The following is a 23,388-nucleotide window of genomic DNA, read 5'->3' on the forward strand; positions in this document are numbered from 1 at the left end:
CGGAGCCGGGGCTGGCCCCGCCCGCAGCCGGGCTCGGGCGGCGGGAACGCGCGGCGGAGCGGTGACTGACGCCCCGCCATGTCCCGCTTCTCCCGGGCGCTCCGCCGCGCCGGCGGCGCCCGGGCCGGGGCTGCGGGCGTGCAGGAGGCGGACGTGCAGCGGTGGGGGCTGACAGGTCAGCGGGGAGCGGGGGAAAGGGGCGGCAGGGAGCCTGAGCGGTGCGGTGCTGTCAGAGGTGGCGGGAGGGGCCCGCGCTGCCTGGGGCTGCCCAGCTCACTGAATGGCTGGCGTTGGAAGGGGACCTTGAAGATTATCCAGTTCCAACCCCCCTGCCGTGAGCAGGGACGCCTCCGTCTAGACCAGGTTGCCCAAAGCCCCATCCGACTTGGCCTTGAGCACCTCCAGGGATGGGACATCCACAACTTCCTTGGGCAACGTGTTCCAGTGGCTCACCATCCTCACAGTAAAGATTTTTTTTCCGCTAATGTCTATTCTAAATATATTCTGTTTCAATTTGAACAGATTCCCTCTTGTCCTGTCACTGCAGGCTCCTGTAAACAGTCTTGCCCATCTTTCCTGAAAGTTCCTGAAAGGCCTCAAGTAGGTCACCAGGAAACCTTCTGTTGTCCAGCCTGGACAACCTCAGTTCTCTGAGTTGTCTGAGCTCTGTACTAACACCCCCCCTAGGCTGGAAATAAATAAAGGTGCAAATAAATTGGCTCCCAAGCGTGTCAAAGTGAGCTGCAGTTGCTGCAGAGATGGCATTGCTGCCATACTCTGTGCCAGCCTTCCCTGGGTGCTGTAGTCCCTCTGCCTGGCTTTGTGGCTAGGTGGTGTTTGGGCCAGGGCTGAGCCTGGCTTAAACCCTCCTGGTGCCTCCGCACAGCCTCAGGCAGCTCTGTGCTTCGGGGATAAGGTGAGCAAGGGTTGGCCTATTCAGTGGCCTGGAAGTGGATGTCAATTAAAGTGCTTTCGGCTGCCTGGAGGGTGATGTTAAAGGGGAACGCCAGGGCAATCCATCCTGCCCACACATTTTCCTTAGGTGCTGGAAGTCCTCACCTCAGTCCCTGGGCTGGTTTGGGTTTGTGTAGCCTGCGGGCTGGTGAGTTACTTCATGCACGCAGTGTGCACATTTTCCCAGGGAGGAGAGGGCAGCAATGCCAGAATACACAGCACTTGAGTCCAAGCACAAGGAAAGGTCTTGCCAACTCCTATGTGATTTGTTTTGTATTCATTTTGACATATCATGCCCCATAGTAAGGATTGCAATGGTGGTAGTAGTCATAGTGGCCTATAGTGGAGGTCTGCTTTGGCTTTAAGTAGAGAAAAATGGAAAACATCTTGTTAAGAAATTATTATTATACAATAATAGATTGTGAGAAGTATTTCTGGTAGCCTAAAGCATGTCCCTGGCTCTAATACTTACTTTAATATTTTAAAAAGTGATTCAGGCTGAAAATTAAGCTTTCTTTTAGGAATGCAAAGTACCAGCCTAATTACTAGGTCAGGTCTTTTGCACAGTCAAGGATGGCTCCTTGACTGCCATGGCTCAGGGCATTTTTGTGCAAGTTTCTGAATATACTTTAATTTAATTGCAATTACATTGGGGTCTTTGCTATCCAGGAAGGTAAACTAGCTTCTTCTGAATGCTGCTGTGCTTTTCCTGTAAGGCATATGTTCTGGGCAGGACCTGTTCCTAGTGTGTGTATGGAATGCATTAAGTGACTGTAAGTGTAACAAATCACTTTTATTCCCAGGCATTAAACTTCGTCCCTATCAATTAGAAGGTGTAAACTGGCTGGTGCAATGCTATGAAGTCCAGCATGGCTGTATCCTGGGTGATGAGATGGGCCTTGGGAAGACTTGTCAGGTGTGTCTTCTTCTTCTGGAAAATTATCTTTGCTTAAATTTTTGGGGTTTTAGCTTAGTATTTCTGCAAATTGAAAAAGTACCTTACTGATTCCCCCCCACTCCTTCAGAATTCCATACTCAAGTGAGAGCTCATTGTCTCTTTCAGTCCTTAACCACTTAAAACCAGTCCTGAGTTAAGTCCTGTGTAACACCAAATGGGTTTCAGGGTTTTGTAAAAAGACGAGTGGCCATTTTATCCAAACATCTTAATGCATAATTCATAGTGTGCAGAGCTGAAGGCACAATACACAGCCAGTACAGGCAAAATAATGTCCTTTTGATGCACTTGCACCAGGGGGTTTTTGTGTTTGTCAGCATATGGATTAAAATGTATAAGTCTAATTTTTTCAGAAGTTTGTTGGATTTTTTTAAAGTTTTTCAGTGGGTTTAAGTTTTTTTGGAAAATGACTGTGCTTTGGATCAGCTGATTTTATTCAATAGGGCTTAAATTACAAATAGTTTTAGAAAGTGATGCATGGTAGACCAGGTTTGTGACTGTGCAAGAAAGGGGCTTCATATATGGAGGTCATGTTTTAGGATTTAAGCCTTTTTGTCTGTATCCCACTTGATATTCTCTTAACTCTGATTTGTGATAATGAACCTATGGAAACTATCTGCAAAGCTCAGCAAGGAGACAGCTATGTAGGATCAGGCTATCGGGTTGAACCCTTCCCTTGTTATAAAAAAATATTTTCCTTGCCTTTTAGACCATTTCTCTACTTCTTTATTTGACAAAAAAGTTATCAAACAAAGAGAGATTTCTGATACTTTGTCCTCTGTCAGTTCTGAGCAACTGGAAGGAAGAGCTGGAGAGGTAAGTTTCAACAGTTGTCTGGTTTACTGTATTATTGCTCATACTTGCAATTGCAAGGTTTGCAAGTTGCAAGATTGCAGAGATTGTTTTCAAATGTGCTCACTCCAATACTTCCTTTTTATCCTTTCAAAGGGAAAGAAAGTAAAAAGGGAAGCTGCTACTAAGCCAACAAATCAATGCAGACTATGCAGTTAATGCATAGTCTTTACAATGCTGTGGTATACATGAACCCATCCATCCTATATTATTGGCTGACTTTCAGTCTAAATGCTTCCACTAGCTCCTTGCTTTTTATTGATTTGCAACCCTCCCTGCTCAGCCTCTCTTAGGCAAAATCTGCTGAAGACAGCTAGGAATCTTCATAATAAAAGGTAAGACCCAAGTTTGGGGGCATGCTTACATATGCACACAAAATACATCACACACAATACATCAAAATACATCACAGCTGTGCATGCAGCCCATCCTCACTGGGGTGACAGTGCTGATGTGTATCTGCTGTGCCTGAAATATGTACATTTCTGGTCTGTAGCCCACAGACTCTTTGTAAGAGGAAGGGCTAGAAGTTAAAGGTTAGAACAGAAGTCTGTCTGTGTGGCTGTCAGCTGATGCTGTCTCTCTGCATCTGAAGTCATGCAGGTTACATTCTGAAGTGAGCTGGCCTGATATGGATAGATTTTGGGTTGGAATAGTTGGGAGAAACTGCAGTCCTTCATAGATCAACAGTGCAGCTTTCCAGAAGGAGTATTAGGTAAATAATAGTGATGGGATTAAATTAGGAGAAATTTTATGGTCCCTACAATTGGAACTGATTTTTGACTGAGAGAATATATTTGAGACCCTGACTTGGACCTCTTTGCTGCAAACATTTTTGTCTTTATTTTAGAATTATTTAGGCCAATTCTTTGGCCTTATATGGGCCAACTGTATTCATTCACCTGCTTCTTATGAACATTTTTCAGTTCAGAATAGCAGTTAGGTCATGAGACTGGTTTTGAATCATCTGCCTTGGACTCTTACACCTAAAAGAATGCAGGTTTATTTAGGACTTGTTGAAACCACAGCCAACAGTGGAAGTGCCAACCTGAGGTGAAAATTATGGAGGAGTGAGATTCAAAAGCTGAGAGCCAGACACATCTCACAGGAGTGTAGGGTGTTTGGACAGGAATTCTCATCATCTGTGCAGTGAGGTCCAGGGTCATAAACACATGAAAAGACTTAGCTTGGCTCACTGTTTTTTCTGTCTTTCTCTTAACAACAGGTTTGCTCCTGGTCTTTCTTTCATATCCTATGTAGGCAGCAAGGAAGAGCGACCCAAACTGCAAGAGAATCTGAAAGGGGACTCTCACTTCCCTACACTTCTGACAACATACGAGGTACGTGATGCCTTTGTCACTTGAAAGGGGGACGCAAGTTTTTCTAGCCTTTTTTATTCCTCTGTACCACCCAGTTCATGCCTTGTTAGCCCACAAGTTTTCTCACTTTTACACTTCCAATTCTCTTCCCCCCTCTTCATGGGTGGGGTGTGAGTGAGAGGGTGTGTGATGTTAAGCCATGACATGCTGAAGGTGTCATGTAACTGTCATTTTTCTTCCTCAGGTAGTAAGTGCCTTCGTTCCACTCTGCTCCATTTCACCATAGTTTGCAGGCAGACAGAAAAATGCTCTGTTTCTTAACTGATGTATTTACTTAAATCACAAATCACAGTCCATTTTCTTTCATTGCAGATTTGCCTGAAAGATGCAGCATTTCTAAAGTCGTGAGTCTGGTTTTAATTTCTTTGAATTTAAGTCTGGATAGCTGTCAATGATTTCTTAAGTGGATATTTCTATGTGTAAGACTCTGTGTTGTTTCACAAGAGACAGGGATGTTATTGGCTTGTGATCAGAATTTTGTCTTTTCCAACTTTCAGTCTTTAATATCAGCTAAAATATATGTGAACTTCCCCCAAGGACAGTTTTCAAGCCAGTTAACTCAAAGCAATGTGACACAGTGACTTACAGCAGTACATTAAGTATCAGTCCAGCAGAGGATATCCTCAAGAGCTTCAAGTTATAAAGGTATTAGTTGCAATATTCACTGAAACTGACCTGCGTTATATAACAGTGATAATGTGCTAATACCATGTCCTGAAGTTTATTGCCTCACAGTCAAAGCTGTGGAGGGCTTGTGAAACATTACACCTTCTACAAAGCCTGATTATTCAGCTGAAATTCAGCCTGTAGGAGGTACTGTCATGGTTATGCAGAATTCCACAGGCATCTGCACTTGAAATGGGAAGGAATTTTCCTTTTTTCTTAGCAGAAGTGCCAGTGCCTCGCAATGGTGCTATGACAAATGCTGGGGGCAGCTGTACATAATGAATGGCTCAGTATCTTTGTAGAAGCACAAATTCAGTGTCCCCTGCTGGCACAATTTTGTGTCTGTCAGGACTAGTCAGGCTTACAATGGGCACCCTCCTGTCTTTCAGCAAAGCACCTGTCCTTGGCCACTGCTGGAAGTAGCAGACTGTCTACACATCATAGTAGAAACCAGGTCTAATGAAAGATAGCCGTGACTGTATTGTCCTTACAGTTTCATATCACGTTCTGCATTGCCGCATATTATTCCGTTTATTTTAAAGTGTAGCCTAGGTATGTAGCACCCAGGGAGAGCACGTAGCCAGCCCTAGTATCACAAAAGTGTCAGCTCCAAGTAATTTCCTATTTCTAAAGCTAACAAATAACCTCAAAGCCATATCACTCAAATTCAGAGTTTTGCCCTTTAGTCTCTCTTTTGAAAAAAAGTGGTTGCTAATCATTTGTACCTTGTTCTGTGTGGGAGCATTTGGAGCACTTTGTAAAGGAGGGTCAGAGTTATCAGATGTCTCCCCACCACTACTCCCTACAAGCAGTGTAACAGCACAAATGAGTTGAGCAAGAGCCATGCTCTAATGGAATAGATGGGGGATCAGACTCCACTCTGCACATGAGGTTCTGCAGTGCTTCACAGTGCAGAGTCCTGCAATTAAGCTCCTGAGCTCATAGAATAAGAGTAATGACACACTTGATTGTTCTGGCAATGGAGAACCTCTCTGATATAGCAGAGAGCAAAATCAAGGCAAACAGGCTATTTAGGAAGAATGTAGGTCACGGTGGTTTCAGATGTTGTATTCCACTGGGAGGAGAAGTGTGTGGGTGAGAGAAGATGGAGGTTCATGCTTTCCCTCCCCTGGAAATTACTCCGATGTGGAAGTTGAAACCCTAGTGATAAGGAGGCACAAACACTGGGTCTTGAGAAGATGTGGAGTTTCAATTAAGCCTAGTGCATCTACTGGATCACCAGTGATACTGCAGCCTGCTAGAGGACTCTCTGCATAGAGCTGTATGAACACAGAATAAGTTGAAGCTCCTGTGTTGGGTGATTTGCAAAAGCCTTGGGATCACTCTTCCGTCACTGCCTCATGATCATTGCTACGTTTTTGCACAGGTGCTAGGGCCTAGTTTCATGTGTCTTTTTCCAAATCAGAGACCTCTTTGAATGTTCAACAAACCTGTGTTTATGTCATTTTCCTGGTAGTAACGGGTGGAGAGAGAAGCAAAAATTCAAGTGAATTTTGTTAGTTTTGATTTCAGAAAAAACTCACCCAGACTATAGTTAAAAAACTGCGTCAGCTCTTCAAAAAACAGTACCTGTGAATTCTACCCCACTTTTGATATTTGCTGGTTGTTCATGGGATAGGACCCCACCTCAAGTTGAGCCAAGCCACTTACTTTGGTCCTTTTGTACTTACAAGAATGAATTGTCAGCCCCTAACTGAAGATGCTTTTTTTTGCTTGTTCAGCTTTAACTGGGCTGCCTTGGTTGTAGATGAAGCTCACAGACTGAAAAATCAAAATTCTCTGCTTTACAAGACACTTTCTGAGGTAAAGTAACTAATCTATCTTCTAGTGTCTTAAGACCTTTCTCTTTTCAGATTCTCTGTTTGTTCCCAGAGCATTAAACTCTGAATCATCACTTGTTTCCATCAGGGCTGCTGAAAAGATTCCCATATTTAGTGGCAGAGAGATAAAGGCCTTGTTGGCTTTGCATGGCGGTGGGCAGTATTTGGAGCTTCCCTCTCATTCTGCTTCATGTTTGGGCTTGCCATGTTGGAGCAATTTGAAAGACTTGAAAAAGTAAAACAGCCAGACATGGTGCTGAACCACAGCTGTGCTACTGCAGAAGTAGATGTCTGGCTGACCTAAGCAACAAGAGGCCATCTCTAGCTCTGGCAGGGTGAAGGAGCCCTTGTCTAGCTAATGAGAGCTCAAGTCTTGAGCTACTGACTTCCACTGTCCCATTTAATGGAGCCACCCTTGTTCACAGGGATTAGGAGAATTCCTCCAGCTTCCAAAATACCCTGCCCTGTCAGAGCAGCACAAATGCCTGAGTGAAGGCTGCACTTCTTGTAATGGCAGTGAAACATAAGCATTTGGTGTGTGCTGGCATCAGTAACAATGCATACAATACACCTTGGAAAATAGGGGGTTTTATTGAATTCCTGAAAGTCTTACATGTTCTGAATATATTGTCCATGATGTCTATAATTCAGGAGCTTTGGTTATAATCACAAAAAAAAAAAAATAGATGTGACTTATCTCATCTCTCCTCCTAACCTATTTTCTATTACCAAACTTGAGATAAATTTGTATCTTTCCAAAGGTAAATGTATTTCCCAAGTCTCTTTATGGGGGTTACTGTGAGCAACATGGACCTGATAATGTTCCTATGTTTGTCAGAGTTACCCAGCAAACAGAAATGGAACTTAGTCTGACACAGTTTCATTTCACGGTCCTATTCCAACTGCATTTTCCCGTTATCCCTCCTTATCTAACATCTAGTGTGCAGTATTAGACTGTAGGCTGCATGGACCTGAGCATTTTAATGGAGTCAGTTTTGTACTTTGTTCTTATTTTGCTTACACTGAATTCCTTGCACTGGTGCCAGCCTAGTCAGTTTGGAGCTGTTTGACTGTCACACCATACCTCATGTTTGAATAGTTTTGGCAAATCTGCAGCATTCTGCAAGCAGTTCTGTGCTGCCACTCATCTTCTAAGTTAAGCCTAAGAGTGGCGTGGGTGGACTTGTATATTAACTAACTTTTCTTTGCAGATACTTTTTCCTAATAATTTTGTTTTATTGCTGGTTTTTTTTTTTTTCAGTTCTCAATAGGCTTCAGCCTGCTACTCACAGGCACTCCAATCCAGAACAGCCTGCAGGAACTGTACTCCTTACTCAGCCTTATTGAACCTGACATCTTTCCTCAGGAACAAGTGAAAGAGTTTGTTGAGTATTACCAAGGTATTGAAAAGGAGAGTGAGCCAGGTCAGTAATAAGCAACATTACACTTCAGTCAGAACCAGCTTTTATCTTGACTAGGAAACAAACATGTTGTGTCCTCTTTATTTGCTTTCTTTTAATGGTGACAAGCTTTAAAATAAAGCTACAAAACCTAATGATTACTTTCAAGGCAAGAGCTTTTTTAATGTAGCTCCCAAATGTTGCAGGCATGCAGCTATGTTTTTGTTTCTCTGTAAAATGTGGCTTGATTTCACCAATAGATGTGAGATTCCTTTTACATTTATTTTGAAAGAGTGCTACTGAAGGTATTGTATAAATTCCTTACCTTTACCACAGCATTCTCCTCTGTTTTTGTTGGTTTTGGGTGGATTTTTGGGGGTTTTTTGGTTTTTTTTTTAAATTTTTCCCTGCCTCTCCATAGCCAAAGAATTGCACAGTCTTCTGCAGCCATTTCTGCTTCGGAGAGTCAAATCTGAGGTGGCTGCAGAGCTGCCAAAGAAGGTGGAAGTGGTTCTGTACCATGGAATGTCAGCTCTGCAGAAGAAGTATTACAAGGCTATTTTGACAAAAGATCTAGGTAACTGGGCATTTTGAAGTCTATAAATGATTTTTAAAAACAAAACTAATTCCTTTTGTATGTGCAAACTAATTCCTGTTGTACATGCATGCTCTGTTGTAAAGAAGCAGAAGTTACTTTGGTCTGCAGAGTATGTACAGAATAAATATGCCAGATTTGGGTTGCTTAATTTTTGATTTTAGCTTGTGGCAAATAAGAGACATATGTATTGATCTATTGATCAGGTATTGCAAGCTAGGAAGGGTCAGCTTGAGGATCTGCTTTGGGCAGTCTCAAAGTAATTAAAGAAATTAAAAATACTTATCACAAGGTAAACCCTGGTCCTGTTGCATGTTTTTGTATTCAAACAAAAGAAATTTTGGATCTGCGGTTCTCTACAAATTTTCTAATAGTAGCACAGATACCGTAAAGCAAATTTCAACCTACTGGATGCAGATAGGAGTTTTTTGGGAAACTGCAGGGTTATGTAGACAATGCAACCACTACCATCATATGGCTTGTGAGTGCTTATTTTTTGTAGAAAAATTAAAACTGGGGAATTGCAGATGCTTTGTTCTTCTAGGGTTTTCTAGCACTTTGCATGAACATCACCCAGAAAATACGAAACTTCATCTTCTACTCTAATTAGCATATGAACATGCATTTTTTTTTGTTCTTCAGAAAAATGCAACAAGGAGATCTTGTTGCCCAGGAGATCTTGACTGTGCCGTATTTTTTTTTTTTTTTGAAAATGCAAATGAACTGCACCAAATTTCTTTCACTTATTTTGATGATTTCACTCAGAAAAATTACAGTGACCTTTTCCAGGGAGTCCAGAAAGTTCAGTGAGTCTGACAAGGCAAAGTAGTGCTAATCAGGGTCTTATTTCTAAAAGCTTGTCCAAAAAGTGTGAGGGAAATTTTTTTTTGGCCTATGAAAACAGATGTATTAGTCTTGAGATGGGAAATTCAAATTCGATGTGGTTCACAGAGAGAAATACTCCAGTGCTGAAGCACTTCAGTGCAGGGCTTAGTACCAAGACATTCCTAGTCACAGCCATTAATGGAGCATGGGCTTCCCTGCTCTGTTTTTTTCTCTGCTCTTTGTTCCAGATGCATTTGAAAATGAAACTGGAAGGAAGGTTACACTCCAGAATGTCTTAATTCAGCTTCGGAAGTGTGTTGCCCACCCATACCTCTTCAATGGTAGGAAAGCAATGTTCTCTTTTGGAACAGAAAATATAACTTTGCTGATTTATACAGTGGTTTTCTATTATTAGTGTAATGCTTAAAAGAAGCAAGTAATAAACACTCTTGTACTTGAATCAGTAGCAGCTGTGAGTTTGTGACCAGTTCCAACACATGACAGTTCATCAATAATGACAAATAAAGTAGGAGACTGTGTGAAGTCTGAGTTTCTGACTGCAGCTTTCTATTTCTATGTCCCCTGTAATCTAAACAAAGAAATCACAATGCTTTGTGAACTACTTTGGGTGTTATTTGGAGATAGAGAAGGACCATCACCTCTCAAGCAAGCATCATATGGCTCCGCTCAGCAAAAGCGACAGTGCAGATCCACTGAGGTTTACCACAGAATTGTTATTTCTGTGGTATTAACTCTTCTTTTGAAACTCCTTTCTTTTCCAGGTGTTGAGCCAGAACCCTTTGAGATTGGAGACCATATTGTTGAAGCTAGTGGGAAGATGCATTTGTTGGATAAACTCCTTTCATTCTTGTATGCTGGGTATGTCATGTTGGGATGGGGTTAACATAGGGAGAAAAAGTAAACTGGGAAAGCAAACTACGTTATTTAGCCATAGACTGAGCAGTTATTCATCACAACACAAGCACTGGCCTGTTTATTCCACATTACTACCTGAAAGAAGTAAAAAAATATGTATTGGAGATGATAGAGGAACCTTGAAGATTCCTGCACACTGGTATGTCTGTCCAAAGCATCTTGTATTCAGCTGGAAGCAGGTGTGCTAACAGTATTGCTATTGTTGTTATATTATGGACAGATACTTTCAGGTGCATTTGCACTAGCATTTCTCAAAGCATTTGACTAACTCTCTCACTTGCTCTCATATTTGCTATATTTGAGAACCTAGCACAATAACCATGTGACTTGGCATTCAGCATATCTGCTTTGATTGTGAGTTTCCTGAGAGTGGTTTCTAATGCCTCAGTTGAGTTCCTTTGTGCTAGCATGCCTATGTTAGCCTGGGAGGCACAATCCATGCTAAATGTGGAAAAGAAAAACCCAAGACTAAGCTGAAACTTCAGAAGTTTGGGATTGATGTTCAGAACCCCTTGTGTTATGCTCTGGTGAGTTCAGATCCTGGAATCCAAAGACCAAAGGGCAGATCTTCAACAGCCCTTGTGAAGTTCTGATGTGATTTTGTTGTGTTTGTCCTGCTGTGTAGCACCTTGTGAGTGGCTACGTCTTCACTGAATGTCTTTTCTGCAGGACCAACCCTGTGCAAATTCTGGACTTGAAAATGTCTTTGTTCTGCTCTAGGGTGAAGTCTGATTTAAACAGAGCACTGTCTGAAGCCTAGGGCTGGGAGGGAGGAGAGTTGATTTCTAACACACCTTTGTAGGTAGAGCTTGAAGGTCATTTGCTGGAGAAGGAGATGTTCTGCTGTCACAGAGATGCCGATACTACATTTTCCCAGTATTTCAAATGCATTGTAGTGTGTGATTTGAGAGCAATCATATGATGAAGAAGACCTAATCATGCTAGGCTGAAGCTCAGGGTCCTTTTAGATATTCTTCTCACCAGCCTGTATCTAGCCAGCAGCACAGCTGTGCCAGAGCCCTGTTACTTCTCTGACTCTACACTCTGCACAGGGCAAATGCTGATGGCAGATAAAGCTTAACTGATTTAATTTAGATGTGGAGCTGAAAATGTGAGGGAATGGGCCGTGATTCTGGGACACAGCCTTGCTGCATTACCAGGGACTAATAATGATTGGTTAAGCTATTGTGTCCCCCCAGCACACTGAAGTGCTGTCACAGCATGCTGAGGATCACAGGGTTTCATGTTCTTGCAGTGGCCACCGCGTGTTGCTCTTTTCTCAGATGACTCAACTGCTCGATATCCTACAGGACTACATGGACTATAGAGGTATGTTCTGCACACTTTGATAGGAGAGGGCTTATCCTAATGATCTCTGTCATATATTGTTCCTGTGATCTTGTTTGATCCACCTGGGATGGATAAAGGAATGTGATTAAGATTTTTTGGTTCTTAGTAGGCAGGGACCATATTCCTGCAGCAGCTCTGTGAGTTGGAGGGTCTTGAGTTCAGCTCTTTGCTCTAACCAGCTTCCTGAAATGAGCTGGCAGTTAAGTGTTATTCAAAGTAGCTTCATCTTTTGTGCCTTGAAGAAATGGAGCTAACAATGGCAGGGTAGCAATGTTTCATTATATACCTGTGTTCAGCTGGGTACCTGTGTTGTGAAGTAATTGCAGTAAAGGCAATAGGCTTGCTCTAGATTCACTTTGTCCAGCACAAAACACAAACTGAGCCACAGTTATACCAGGAAATTATTTTTTGATTAAAACAGTTGTTGACAGTGGGGCCCCAACATGTCTGAGGGCAGGTTGGATCAGACCATTTTTGGCAAGGTTAGCGATGTGTTCTTGGGACGTTTTCTTTTGTTTCAATCCACGTGGCTCCGTGCCTACTTAGGATTTCCCATGAAAGAGGCTTTTGTTTGGTGTTTATGGTTTTGGACGACTAATAATGTAGGATAAAGCCAAATGTAGTGCCATATTCCATACTGCATGCTCACAGCAAAGCACACTGAAGGCCGTGGGATTTGGATAAGGAGGATCTGATGGTTCTTGGCCTGCTTGGTGGGGCCAACAGCCAGCACAACATAGTCTGAAATGGGACTGTGTGCTAATGTTCTTTTACTTGGTCTCTGAATTTTCCTGCTGTGTTTCCAAGCAGTAAATTAAATGCTTAGAGTCTCTGCTTCAGAGTCAGCTAAATTGCTCTTTACCAACAGTCAATCTGGAAGTTAGGGTCATTACCTCAGTTTATATGAGGTTTAACTGGGAAAAAAATGAAGGAATTTAAGGCAATTAAATGAGAACCAAGTCAGTAGGATTTGGCAAAAAAAAGATTCAGGACAGCAGTGAGACAACAGAGAATGAGGTAAGAGGGTAAGAGTAAAGGCAAAATTTCATAAACATTCACGCTGTTTGTTTGGAAAGGCTACAGCTATGAGCGGCTGGATGGCTCTGTTAGGGGTGAGGAGAGACACCTTGCCATCAAGAACTTTGGTCAACAGCCCATCTTTATCTTCCTGTTGAGCACCAGAGCAGGTAAGTAAGGAGAGACAAACCATCTTGCTTCTGCACTCTTATTTTATTCCCTCTGGCAAGGTTTTAGGGAATTCTGAATCCTGCAGAGCCTGCTTGTGTGGGGGCTTTTTGAGGGAGACAGGACACATCCTGAACTTGGGTCTCTCATCTAGGACATCTGGTTTCTGTGCTTTCCTTTTGGCAGCTGATGCCAAGATCCTTTTCAAATTGCAGCCTCTTGAGTTTATTTTATTCCAAGTTCCATAATGCCTGTCTCTGTGCCAGTTTGAGCTTAAGGAATCTCACTACCATTTTATTTCTGCAAGCATCAGACTTTAGGCAGGAACAGACTTCTTTTAAGTAAGCTGGTGGAATTGCTTCTCAAGTTTGCTGAACATGAATGTGCTCTTTAGCTGGCAGACAGACTGAAACGAGAGTCTTTTACTGTCCCGGGGCTGCAGAGAACTCCATGGGACTGCCATCTGTGCTGCTTCCCCTCTTTGCTCCCCAGGCAGATGTGTGTCTTCTACACAGTTTCAAACCTCCCTGTCTCTGTTCATACAAGCACAGAGCCAAGCTTCTGCTTGTCTCCAGAGGAGGAATCCACACTGCTTGGTCTCAAACATCAAACTGGAACCAGGTCTTCCTCTGGCCTTCTGGTTAGACTTGTCTTGATGAGCCTGCACTACAGTGCACAGGGAGAAGCACACAGGGATAGTGAAGGGAAGAGCCTAATGCTGGATGTGTGTCAGGAGTATGTATGTCTATCACCATGGTGCCTGAGCTCTCCCTCCCATGCCAGCCAGACTTAGGGTTGTTTTTTACTGCACACTGCTATGTGTGGCCTAAAGCATCTTGTATTCAGCTGGGAGCAGGTGTGCTAACAGTGTTGCTATTGTTATATTATGGACAGATGTTCAGGTGCATGACTGTCTCCACTTGCAGGGATGTTCTGATTACAGGGAAGGTGTCTTGTCATGAGCTGGGGGAAATGTAAGGCAGCAGGCTCTCCCCTCCTTAACTACACAATGTGGTCACAGTAGAGATCTTATAAAATGTAAAATTAAATGGGTTTTTTAAAATATTTTTATTTCATGAGAGCCCAAGTTCTAACCTCAAAACCTTAAAGTCTCATAAAACGCCTGGGCCCTGGTTATTGTATAGTTTGGCTTGGTGTTTTCCACTGTTTCAGTGGTGCACTTGCATCTGGCTGTGTGCTGCAGCCAAGTCATGACTTGGGCAATCCCTTGCCACTTCAGGGAAGCCAGTCCTTGCATGGATAATCTGCCTGCCAGCAGAAGAATTATGTCTATGTTCATCAGTCTTGACAATCAGTCCCTTTTGCATTGGTTCACTCACACCCTATGTTTTTTGATTACATTGCATTGTACAGCTTATTTTTTTGGACTGTTTCAGACAGCTGGAAAGTGGAAAAGGAAGGCTTACCCATCTGTCTAGATCCTTATGAGACTTAGATTTGGGTTTGAGAGATGGATTGGATTAGATACAGTTGATCACATCTGACAGAACTTTGCACAGCGTAAATTCTCTAGCTTCTCCTTTCTTTTCTGTTGGTGACATATGTTATGACCTTCTTTTGTTTGTAGGTGGAGTTGGCATGAATCTGACAGCAGCAGATACAGTTATTTTTACTGATAGTGATTTTAACCCACAAAATGACTTGCAAGCAATAGCAAGAGCTCACCGGATTGGGCAGCACAAGTGAGAAATATCACTACTTGTGGTTTGGTTGCTGACTATCTTGGCCTCACAGTATTACTTTCCCCTTCCACAGGCAATGGAAGGTTAAAATATGAAGATAGACTGAAGATCAAAGGGGAGCAGAGAGGATTTTTTGTCTTCATTTTCCAACTTAAACCTCATACAGTCTTGTCCTTGTCATGTATCCAGGGTGGGAACTTTGTAAATTTGGAATAGGAGATGGAGGGTGGAGGTTTGCCTGCACTTTTGCAGTGAGCATTTATCCTGTGTCAAGCAGAATTGTATCAACATCACATTTCTGCTGATTATTTTTGCTCATTTTGTTCTTACCTTCTTTACTTACCAAAGGAGTGGGTGAGGGGATAGTAAATACCTTAGTGCACCTCAAAACGAAGTAAGTAATAAGAATTTTCTTAAACTTTCCAAGGCCTGTAAAAATTATCCGTTTGATTGGGCGAGATACAGTTGAAGAAATAATCTACCGAAGAGCTGCCTCCAAGCTCCGGCTGACCAATGCCATTGTTGAAGGGGGGCAGTTTGCTCTGGGAGCACCCAAGCCTCAGGGATCAGCAGAGTTACAGGTAAACCAGAGTTGTATCCTCAATTTAACTCCAGTAACCACCTTAGAAATGTCCCAGAATGTTTCTGTGTTTACATTGGATTTGAACCTCTGCAAACAGTTGTGCATTGACGTGACAGCTTTTGTATGTAGGAACAAAAACGACATGCCAGGTCCAGACAGCATCTGATGTTTGAAGACAGTTTTTGCAATTTTGAAGTGCATTCATTGTGGAAAAAGGGTGTGTTGTCTTGCAGAAGAGGGGAAGACAGAACCTTTCTTTGTCTTACTTGTTTTTTAATTCTAATTAGTGGAAATTGTAAAAAGTGGAAGCTGGACTCATTGCTTCTCAAACTGATCTGTCTCGCGTGCTTTTCTCTCACAAGCAGAGCTGATAAGAAGTCAGGTGATAACCTAGTCAGCTTTTGGTTGTTAGCCTGAAACTCGGTCAGCCTTCTTTTGGCCTCTTGGCAAATACAGTGTCTCAGGAGTCAGTTTATAATTCTGACCTGAAAGCTGAGGTTTGTGTTGAGAACTTGGCTTCAAAGCATCAAGTGAAGTGACACTTAAGGGAATATATTCCCTATGTGCAGCTAAACTTAGGAGAGGTTTGGATTTAGTGTATCCTTTCCCCCTCTGCCGGCCCTCCTTGCCCCATTTGTATGTATGTCAGCAATTAAAGTTTCTGTGGGAGAAGTGGAACTGAGCCCATAGGAAATTCCATGCTGATATTTTTCTCCCCCTGGATTTTTATGGTATTTAGGCTTTTGTTTTAAACGAGTTGAGGGCAAAAGCAAGCCTGGCCTTTCTGACTATGAAGAAAGCTGCTTGAATGCAGTCAGTATAGTGTAATTTTGTCATTTAGCCCTGAAGAAAAACGACTGTTCAAGTCTGGATGAGTTATGATTAGGGGAGAAATGTTGTTGGGGCTTGTCCCATTAGGTGTTGGGAGAATGGGGCATGTTAAAGAATAAGTATTTTGACAGGCAGCCTTAAAGCTTAGGTTCCACCACTCATACATCCTTTGCATTTGAGCTTGAGAAGTTTGAGACACTGGGATTGACATGGAATTAGAGATAATAATACTGAACTTCCCCTTCTCTTTGTTAAAGCTGAGTGAAATCTTGAAATTTGGCCTGGATAAATTGCTCTCCTCTGAGGGAAGTACTGTACAGGATGTGGAGCTGGAAAACATCCTTGGAGAGACCAAAGGAGGGCAGTGGATAATGGAGACTGTGCTGCCACAAAAGGAAGAGAATGAAGAGGAGGATACAGAGAGTAAGTTAAGAATCTAAATAGCTGTGTCACTTGAGTGCTGGTAAAGAAGGCTTCCCAAGCAGGGGTGTCATTTCTCAGGAAAGAAGAAAAGCAGAATTGTAATTAAGTTACTTGGTTTTTGTTTGTGGCCTATCCACAAACTTTATTTCTGAGTCTATTGGTATTTTTGTTCTTTTTTTCTGTCCTTATTTGCCTGTTTGTAAGATAATGTTAACAATACTTGCCCAGTTTTGGTGACTAGGAGTTGAATTCCTTTTCATATTTTAGTACCTCAGATGAAGATTCCTGAGAAATGGGGAAACAGTGATATTGTAGCTATTGCTTTTCCCACAGAGAGCCATTAAGACAGATCTACAGTTTTGGAGATGTTAGAGTAAGTTAAGGAAAGGCTGTGTAGCAGGTGTTTCATTTTTTTATCTCCAAATAAAGGATTATTGGCTATGAAAATCCAAAAGGTGAGGTAAGAAATGCAGAGTCATAGTGTCTATAGAACTAAAACAAACTTACTCTGTCTTCAAAACTCTGCTTTCCAGCCCAATTGTCACCCAGTTGTGGTTAGTTTTTCATAGCCCTGTACTACATGAAAATAAATTCTAAAATTAATTCCTTATTCCAGTGCCTTCTTTCCCAGAGAAAGACTGAGTTTTTGTCTGGGTACACAGTAGCACTTAGATATAGATTTGTGACTGAAGCTGAAGTATGGCTCTGCAGGATAGTTATTGTCCATCTAGCAGCAGTTGCCAGCAATGAGTAATTATTTGCTGAGAGTTAGCAAAGAGAGGTATTTTCTGGTGGTGACTTAAAAGAGGGGCAGTGGTACCACACTGTGTAATAGGTATAGGGAGAATAACTCATGTGGTGAGCAGCAACCCTGGGCTGACAGAGTTCTGTACTTGCATTTCATTTGGGAAGTCAAAAGCAAAAACTTGCTGTCCCTTTTCAAGAGCTGCCTGTAACTACATAGCAGAGCTGAATGAATTCTCCACTGGCAGAGATGGAATGACCAAAGAGAACAGCAATAGAACCACAATTTAAAATAATTTAATGAAATAGGAAGAAGAATTCCTTGCCAGTCTAAACATGTTAAATTATGTTAAATTAAAAGCTTTTGTCAGAGGAAGGAAATCTTGATTCTCCCATTTCTACATGATACTGATTCTGATCATACCAAAAAGTTGTGAGAGTGAAGATCTTTCTCTGCTGAGGGTAGAACAATGTCACAGAAGAGCCAGTTTTGGTTTTTTTTTTTTTATCTTACTGTACATTTTGGGTGTTAGTAGGTTTCTGTACCTTTTCACACTTTTAAATTATTTTTTAAAGATCACATGTACGTGTATGAAGGCAAAGATTATTCAAAAGAACCCAGCAGAGAAGACAAAAAAGCATTTGATCAGCTTTTGGACCTTCAGAAGGCATTTATTGAAGAGACCAGTAAGGAAGGGAGAGCTCTCCGGAACAAAGCAAACGTAAGGCAGATGTGACAGGGAACATGATGTTCTTTCATTTGCATGTGAAAAATGAAACTTGGCAGTTCTCTCTCTTTACCTACAGCTTGCAGAAGGCATGTTAAAAAATTGGGATGTCAGTGTACTAAAGCTGGCTCTGGAATCAGGGCTTGACAATTCAGCAGTTCCGCTAACAGATCTGAGAGATGCTGTAGAGGGCACTTCTGTTAACTCAGGTCACTAAACCACGTATTATGTGACAATTGTGTTGTGATGATTAAGACTTGTGGACAAGTCAACAAATGGGAAAGGAATGTAAGCTAAGGAAGGCATCAGGCATGGCTTTAAGATGAGCAGTTTGTTTCTGTGGTACCTTTTTCTTTCTCCAGGCCCTTCTCACAGGCCTTTGGGAACAGTCAGGCAGGAGGAAGCATTTGCTGAGTGAAGAGGAGCTAGAGGCTCGGAGGAAGAAACGCCAAGAAGCAGCAGCAAAGAGAGCAAGGCTCATGGAGGAAAAGAAGGCAGCAAAAGCAGAGGCAGAACACAAGAAAAAGTATGGTTTGCATTGCATCTGCTACTTGTAAATTGATGTCTGTTGCACTGTACTCTTGGAATGTGTCTGATTGATGGAAGTAATATGCTCAAACTGTATAACATGGGAATGTGAAAGTGGAAAAATGGCTTGAGTCCCTAGCAAGGGTTCTTACCTCCTTCATACCCTGCCTGATTTTACCTCTACTTTAATTCATAGAGGATGGCCTGAACAAGAACCCCATGTCTGACTGTACAATCAGTGAGTGTTTGGGAGAAGCTTTCTGAAGTGTCACAGTTGGCACCTACAAATTGGTCTGATATCTGTGACTCTCTGGCACGTCTTAACTTTCTCCTTCTTGTTTCCCAGATATTCTTCCTTTTCTTCCACTCCAAGTAGCTCCTTGCCCTTTGCTATGTGCTCACTTTTTCCATGCCTGCAATTGGCTTATCACATAGGCACATGGCTGTTAATATTATAAATAAGAACTTTGGTAACCTTTGTTCTGGCCTAAAATGGGGAGGGAGCAGAGGGAATGCAGGTCTAGGTCTCCTGTGTTTCACTGCAATGATTTAAACCAAGCTGTTTTTGAAACCCTCACCTTTGATTTTCATTGAACATCCTCTTCTCTTGGTTTCAGGATGGCCTGGTGGGAGGCCAATCATTACATATCTACCTGCCTTCCTTCAGAGGAAAGTGGCTCCGAGGAAGAGTTTGAGGAGGATGAGTTGGGGTGGAATGTGAATTTAGATTACAAAGATGGAGGCCAGAACTATATTAAATACGTCATGGGAGATGTAACCCACCCCCAAGCAGAAGAGGAAGATGCCATCATTGTCCATTGCCTAGGTGGGACTTGTGAACAACAGGAGTATTGTTGGGTGGGGTGAACAAGGGAGCTGACTTGTGTCTAATGGTTCAATAGTTTCTAATTCTGAAATCATTTGGATTTGAGTCTGACTTAATCTCAAGTGGTACAGAGGCAATACAGCCTCTACTCCAGCATATATATCCCACATAAGTACTAGCAAGGTGTGCAAGGGTCTTTGCATGCCTGCTCTGGATTTATGGGTAAACCTCTTCAAAGGTGCCTGTAGGGCTTGAAATTTTATATCTATGTCTAAATTATGACAGTTCCTGAGAGTAGGGCCTTTTGTTTATCCTGTGGAACCTGTAGGAATCAAACTGAGATGCTGAAAGTCATCTTCTTTTTCTGATCAGGAGAGAGAGACGGACACTTCCAGAGGCTGAGGTCAGAGTCTGTTAGTGGTTGTCTCTCAGTACTGACAGTACAGAGGCTCTAGGCTAGTCTCTTAAGGCCCTCTTTTAATACAATAAAGCTGAGGGAGATAAAGTCACATTATGGAGCTCCTCCTGAAGCAGTGTTAGAGTTGCTCTCTGTCCAGGGCTACAGCAAATTGTCATCACCTGCTTTAGCTTATGCTACACTGTGCATGAAAGCTCATGTTTGAAGTTCAAATGCCAAGTAGAAGTGAAAGACTGCAAATATCAAACACCTGGTGTGGGAAGCCCAAGGCACCACATATTACATGCATGCTCTGTATCTGTATGTGAGGATACTGTCAGGTTTATATGTTCAGTCCTATGGTTAGTACTTGTTTCAGCATTCTTAGTGAACAGTAAGGAATTTTTCTGCATTGTTTTGATCCAGGGCTGAGGTTTATCCTTTAGAATAGTCCATTGAATAGTGGTTGACTTGAGTTTGTGTGTAGTTCTCATATCTGGTTTTGATAATCATTCATTGCCTGTGTACAGAGCAGGTGCCTTTCCTGCAGGGGTGGTCTCAATCTCACTTCTGAAAAGAATCTAACTTGTTATTTCATTCTAGATGACTCTGGCCGCTGGGGAAGGGGTGGTTTATTCACTGCTCTGGAGGCTCGTTCTGATCAGCCAAGGCAAATATATGAGATGGCAGGAAAGATGAAAGGTAAGAGATGGAAATATGACCTGAGGCCAAGATACTTGAAAGAGGTTAAAACCCCACTGACACTGCAGGAGTGAAGTGCCTGGATACCTCAATACTCATGTTTTACTCTTTCTCTGGATATGTGCATCCCTAGATCTGAAAGTAGTAATTCAGCAGGTGCTTTGACTTGGCTTGTTTGGAGTGTTAGAACTTTGAATAGGGGTTGATCATTCCAATTCATTCTGCAAGTCATTAATAAAGGGGAAAAAACTCCAAACTTCTACATTATTCACAAAATATTTTTCACTAAATAAGACAGAGAACTTAATCTTCTCTGAAAGTGCTTTCAGGAAGGATGAAAGCCACCTCAGGCACCATTCAGCTGAGCCTTTGCTTCCCATGAAGCACTAATCTTTTCCTGATCATATATTACCAGTTTTGAGATAACTGCAGCTGGCTAGGAATTAACATCTTGCTAGATATTTCTAATTTCCTGGGAGTTGCTTTCTTCTCATTTTGGTGTCTCTCTTTCCATTTGTTGTCTTTAATCGGGATGTGTGTGTGTGATTGTGTGGCTCAGGGGAAAATGTTTGTCTTGCTTCTGTGGGCAAAGGATCTGACTGCTGAAACCATCATAAGGAGATACAGTCTTAGAGAATAATACAGAATTTGACAGTGAAGAATTTGACTGCTTCATTGACTGCTTGTTTATTCTTCAGGACTGATTTTTTATTGTTGTCCTGTTCTTTTTTTGGACAGATCTGGAGTTAGGAGGAACCCTGTTATTCCCTATTGATGATAAAAAATCCAGGAAAAAAGGACAAGATTTGGTGAGAATGAGAAGCTTTTTCGTGTTTTGCTCTATCCATATGTTTTTGAAGCTGTGTGAAATGAACCTTATGTCTTTTTCACAATAATGACACTGATTACTGAATGGCTAAATTGCAGTTAAATATCAGAGATAATGAGTTCTTGTTTTATTTATTAAAGGCAAAAGTTATTAATGCAGTTTTCCAGCACTGTCACTGTGTCTCTTAGGACTGTATATAGATTCTATTTCAATTTTTTGTGTTTTCTCCTTAGCTGGCCTTGATTGTAGCTCAGCACCGGGATCGGTCCAACAACTTGTCTGGCATTAAACTGTCAGCTTTGGAAAAGGGCCTGAAGAAGATTTATTTAGTAGCCAAGAAAAGGAATGGTAAGTGTCTTTGCAGTAGAACAGTGAATCCATACATGTGTGGTTGCACCTAAAGATGATGTCCAATTTGTACCTCTCTGTTGTTTTTTTCTGAAGTGGAGATCTCCATTGCAGATAGGCTGCTCAAAAGTATTTCTTCTATTCTTTGCTGGGTAGCTTGAAGTCTTTTCCAGATTGCTTTCTGTATGTGTATCTTCTGCTGAAGAGTGTGCACTCTCTGTTCCCTCCTTCTCAGCAACAGTGCATCTTCCACGGATTGGGTATGCAACAAAAGGCTTCAACTGGTACGGCACCGAGCGGCTCATCCAAAAGCACCTGGCAGCTCGGGGTGTGCCCACTCTTATGTATCCTTTAGGAGTGTGTCTCATCCCGTTCACCATCTAGTACTGAAATGATCCTGTAAAGATCTTGGTAAGTGCCAAGTAAGGAAGTAAGGCAAAGCACAGATGCCACAGTCCAGCTAAAAAATCTGGTTTCTCTCACTTTGCTGTCAGCATCCAGCATTTCTGACAGCATCCAGGTACTCATTCCACACTGAAGACTTAGCATTTTGGGTGATAATGACAGATGAGTGTGATTCAGCGTGCCTGTCAGGATTTGTTAGAGCCAGGTGCAAGTCTTCTGTTGACAGAATGGACTTACCTGTATATGCCACATCTGTGGGGGACATGACTGGAATTTCAGATTAAGGGAAGTGACTCAGAAAGCAGCAAAAGTGAGAATATAAAAAAAACATTACAATGTTCCAAACAGGTGATAGCCTGCTTCCTTTGCTGAACATGATGAAAGTTGGTGTGTTAGGACAGGCTTAGGAAGGCTTTCACCTTCCACGGAAGGAAGCAGGTTTACAAGGAGGCTCTGTTTTGTCCCTTCTCTTGGAAGACATGCATTTGCTATACTAACACTGTCAGCAATTCCTTGAAACCAAAAACCTGAAACAAAGACAAAAGTATTCAGAACATTTTGGCTCTCTTCCCTTGGTAAATCTGTTAGTGGACATATTGTCTGGTACTTGTTGACACTTGACAGCATTTCCTTGACATTCTATTAGATACTACTTCTCTAGGAATAAAGGTTCTTCCTCTGCTTCACAGCCATATACATCTTCAACAGCAGTCTCAAAGCCATGAAGATGAAGTAATTTCACCAAGAACATGCACAAGAACGACCATCACTCAGGCAGTCCATGTGCATTCATGTCAGAAACATGGGTTGCACAACCATTATTCACACCTGTACCTCTCTGCTGTGACTGGCCCTGACATTTGCATGTTGTCAGTGACTCTGGAGTGGAATGAGACTCTCTCTGGCTTCAGAGTCCAAAGAGGAAGGATCTTGGCTCAATCCCAGATCTCTTTCAGAGGTGGAAAATTAAACTTTTAACTGACAGTCCATTGTTATCCTTTACATTAAGTTATTGTTAGAGCTTGGAATACAGTATTGTTTAGCTGTATTTCCCTGCCCCCTCACTCTCTCTCAAATTTCATACCTTATCTCACTATGCCTCTTTTCAAACAGCTTTTTAGTGGTTACCTGGCATTTAGTCTACATGTCCACATAGAGCTCAGCAGAAAGGAACCTGTCAACTGTATGATAACCACACAGGATAAACTGTTTATACTCTTCTCATTTCTCAGAAATCCAATTGACTTGCATTTGTTCAAATATAAAATTTAGCTACCTAATCATGTGGTTATAGTCTAGCAAAATGCTGACCAGAATCCTTGGTGAAGGTGTGCAAGGCTTCTAAAATTTGAGACTGACTATAAATGATACCTTTCCTTCAGCCACAACTCTTATTTCATTAC

General features: G+C 42.0%; 1 protein-coding gene across 1 annotated transcript; it reads left to right on the forward strand.

Annotated features, from left to right (window-relative positions):
- Nucleotides 1-41: 41 nt before the first annotated feature.
- On the forward strand, nt 42-22,969 carry CHD1L (chromodomain helicase DNA binding protein 1 like). The gene is made up of 23 exons (XM_021548970.2): nt 42-175; nt 1,758-1,870; nt 2,619-2,725; nt 3,987-4,101; nt 4,453-4,484; nt 6,549-6,630; nt 7,909-8,071; nt 8,469-8,624; nt 9,716-9,808; nt 10,250-10,346; nt 11,659-11,732; nt 12,830-12,940; nt 14,527-14,641; nt 15,069-15,222; nt 16,313-16,478; nt 17,799-17,944; nt 18,313-18,476; nt 19,096-19,304; nt 20,305-20,403; nt 21,142-21,212; nt 21,466-21,580; nt 21,816-21,924; nt 22,632-22,969. The coding sequence occupies exons 1-23, from the start codon at nt 79-81 to the stop codon at nt 22,708-22,710; spliced, it is 2,667 nt and encodes an 888-aa protein (XP_021404645.2). The 5' UTR covers nt 42-78; the 3' UTR covers nt 22,711-22,969.
- Nucleotides 22,970-23,388: the final 419 nt, after the last annotated feature.

Source organism: Lonchura striata, chromosome 2 (genome assembly GCF_046129695.1).
Source record: "Lonchura striata isolate bLonStr1 chromosome 2, bLonStr1.mat, whole genome shotgun sequence".
In the NCBI taxonomy this organism is placed as follows: Eukaryota; Metazoa; Chordata; class Aves; order Passeriformes; family Estrildidae; genus Lonchura; species Lonchura striata.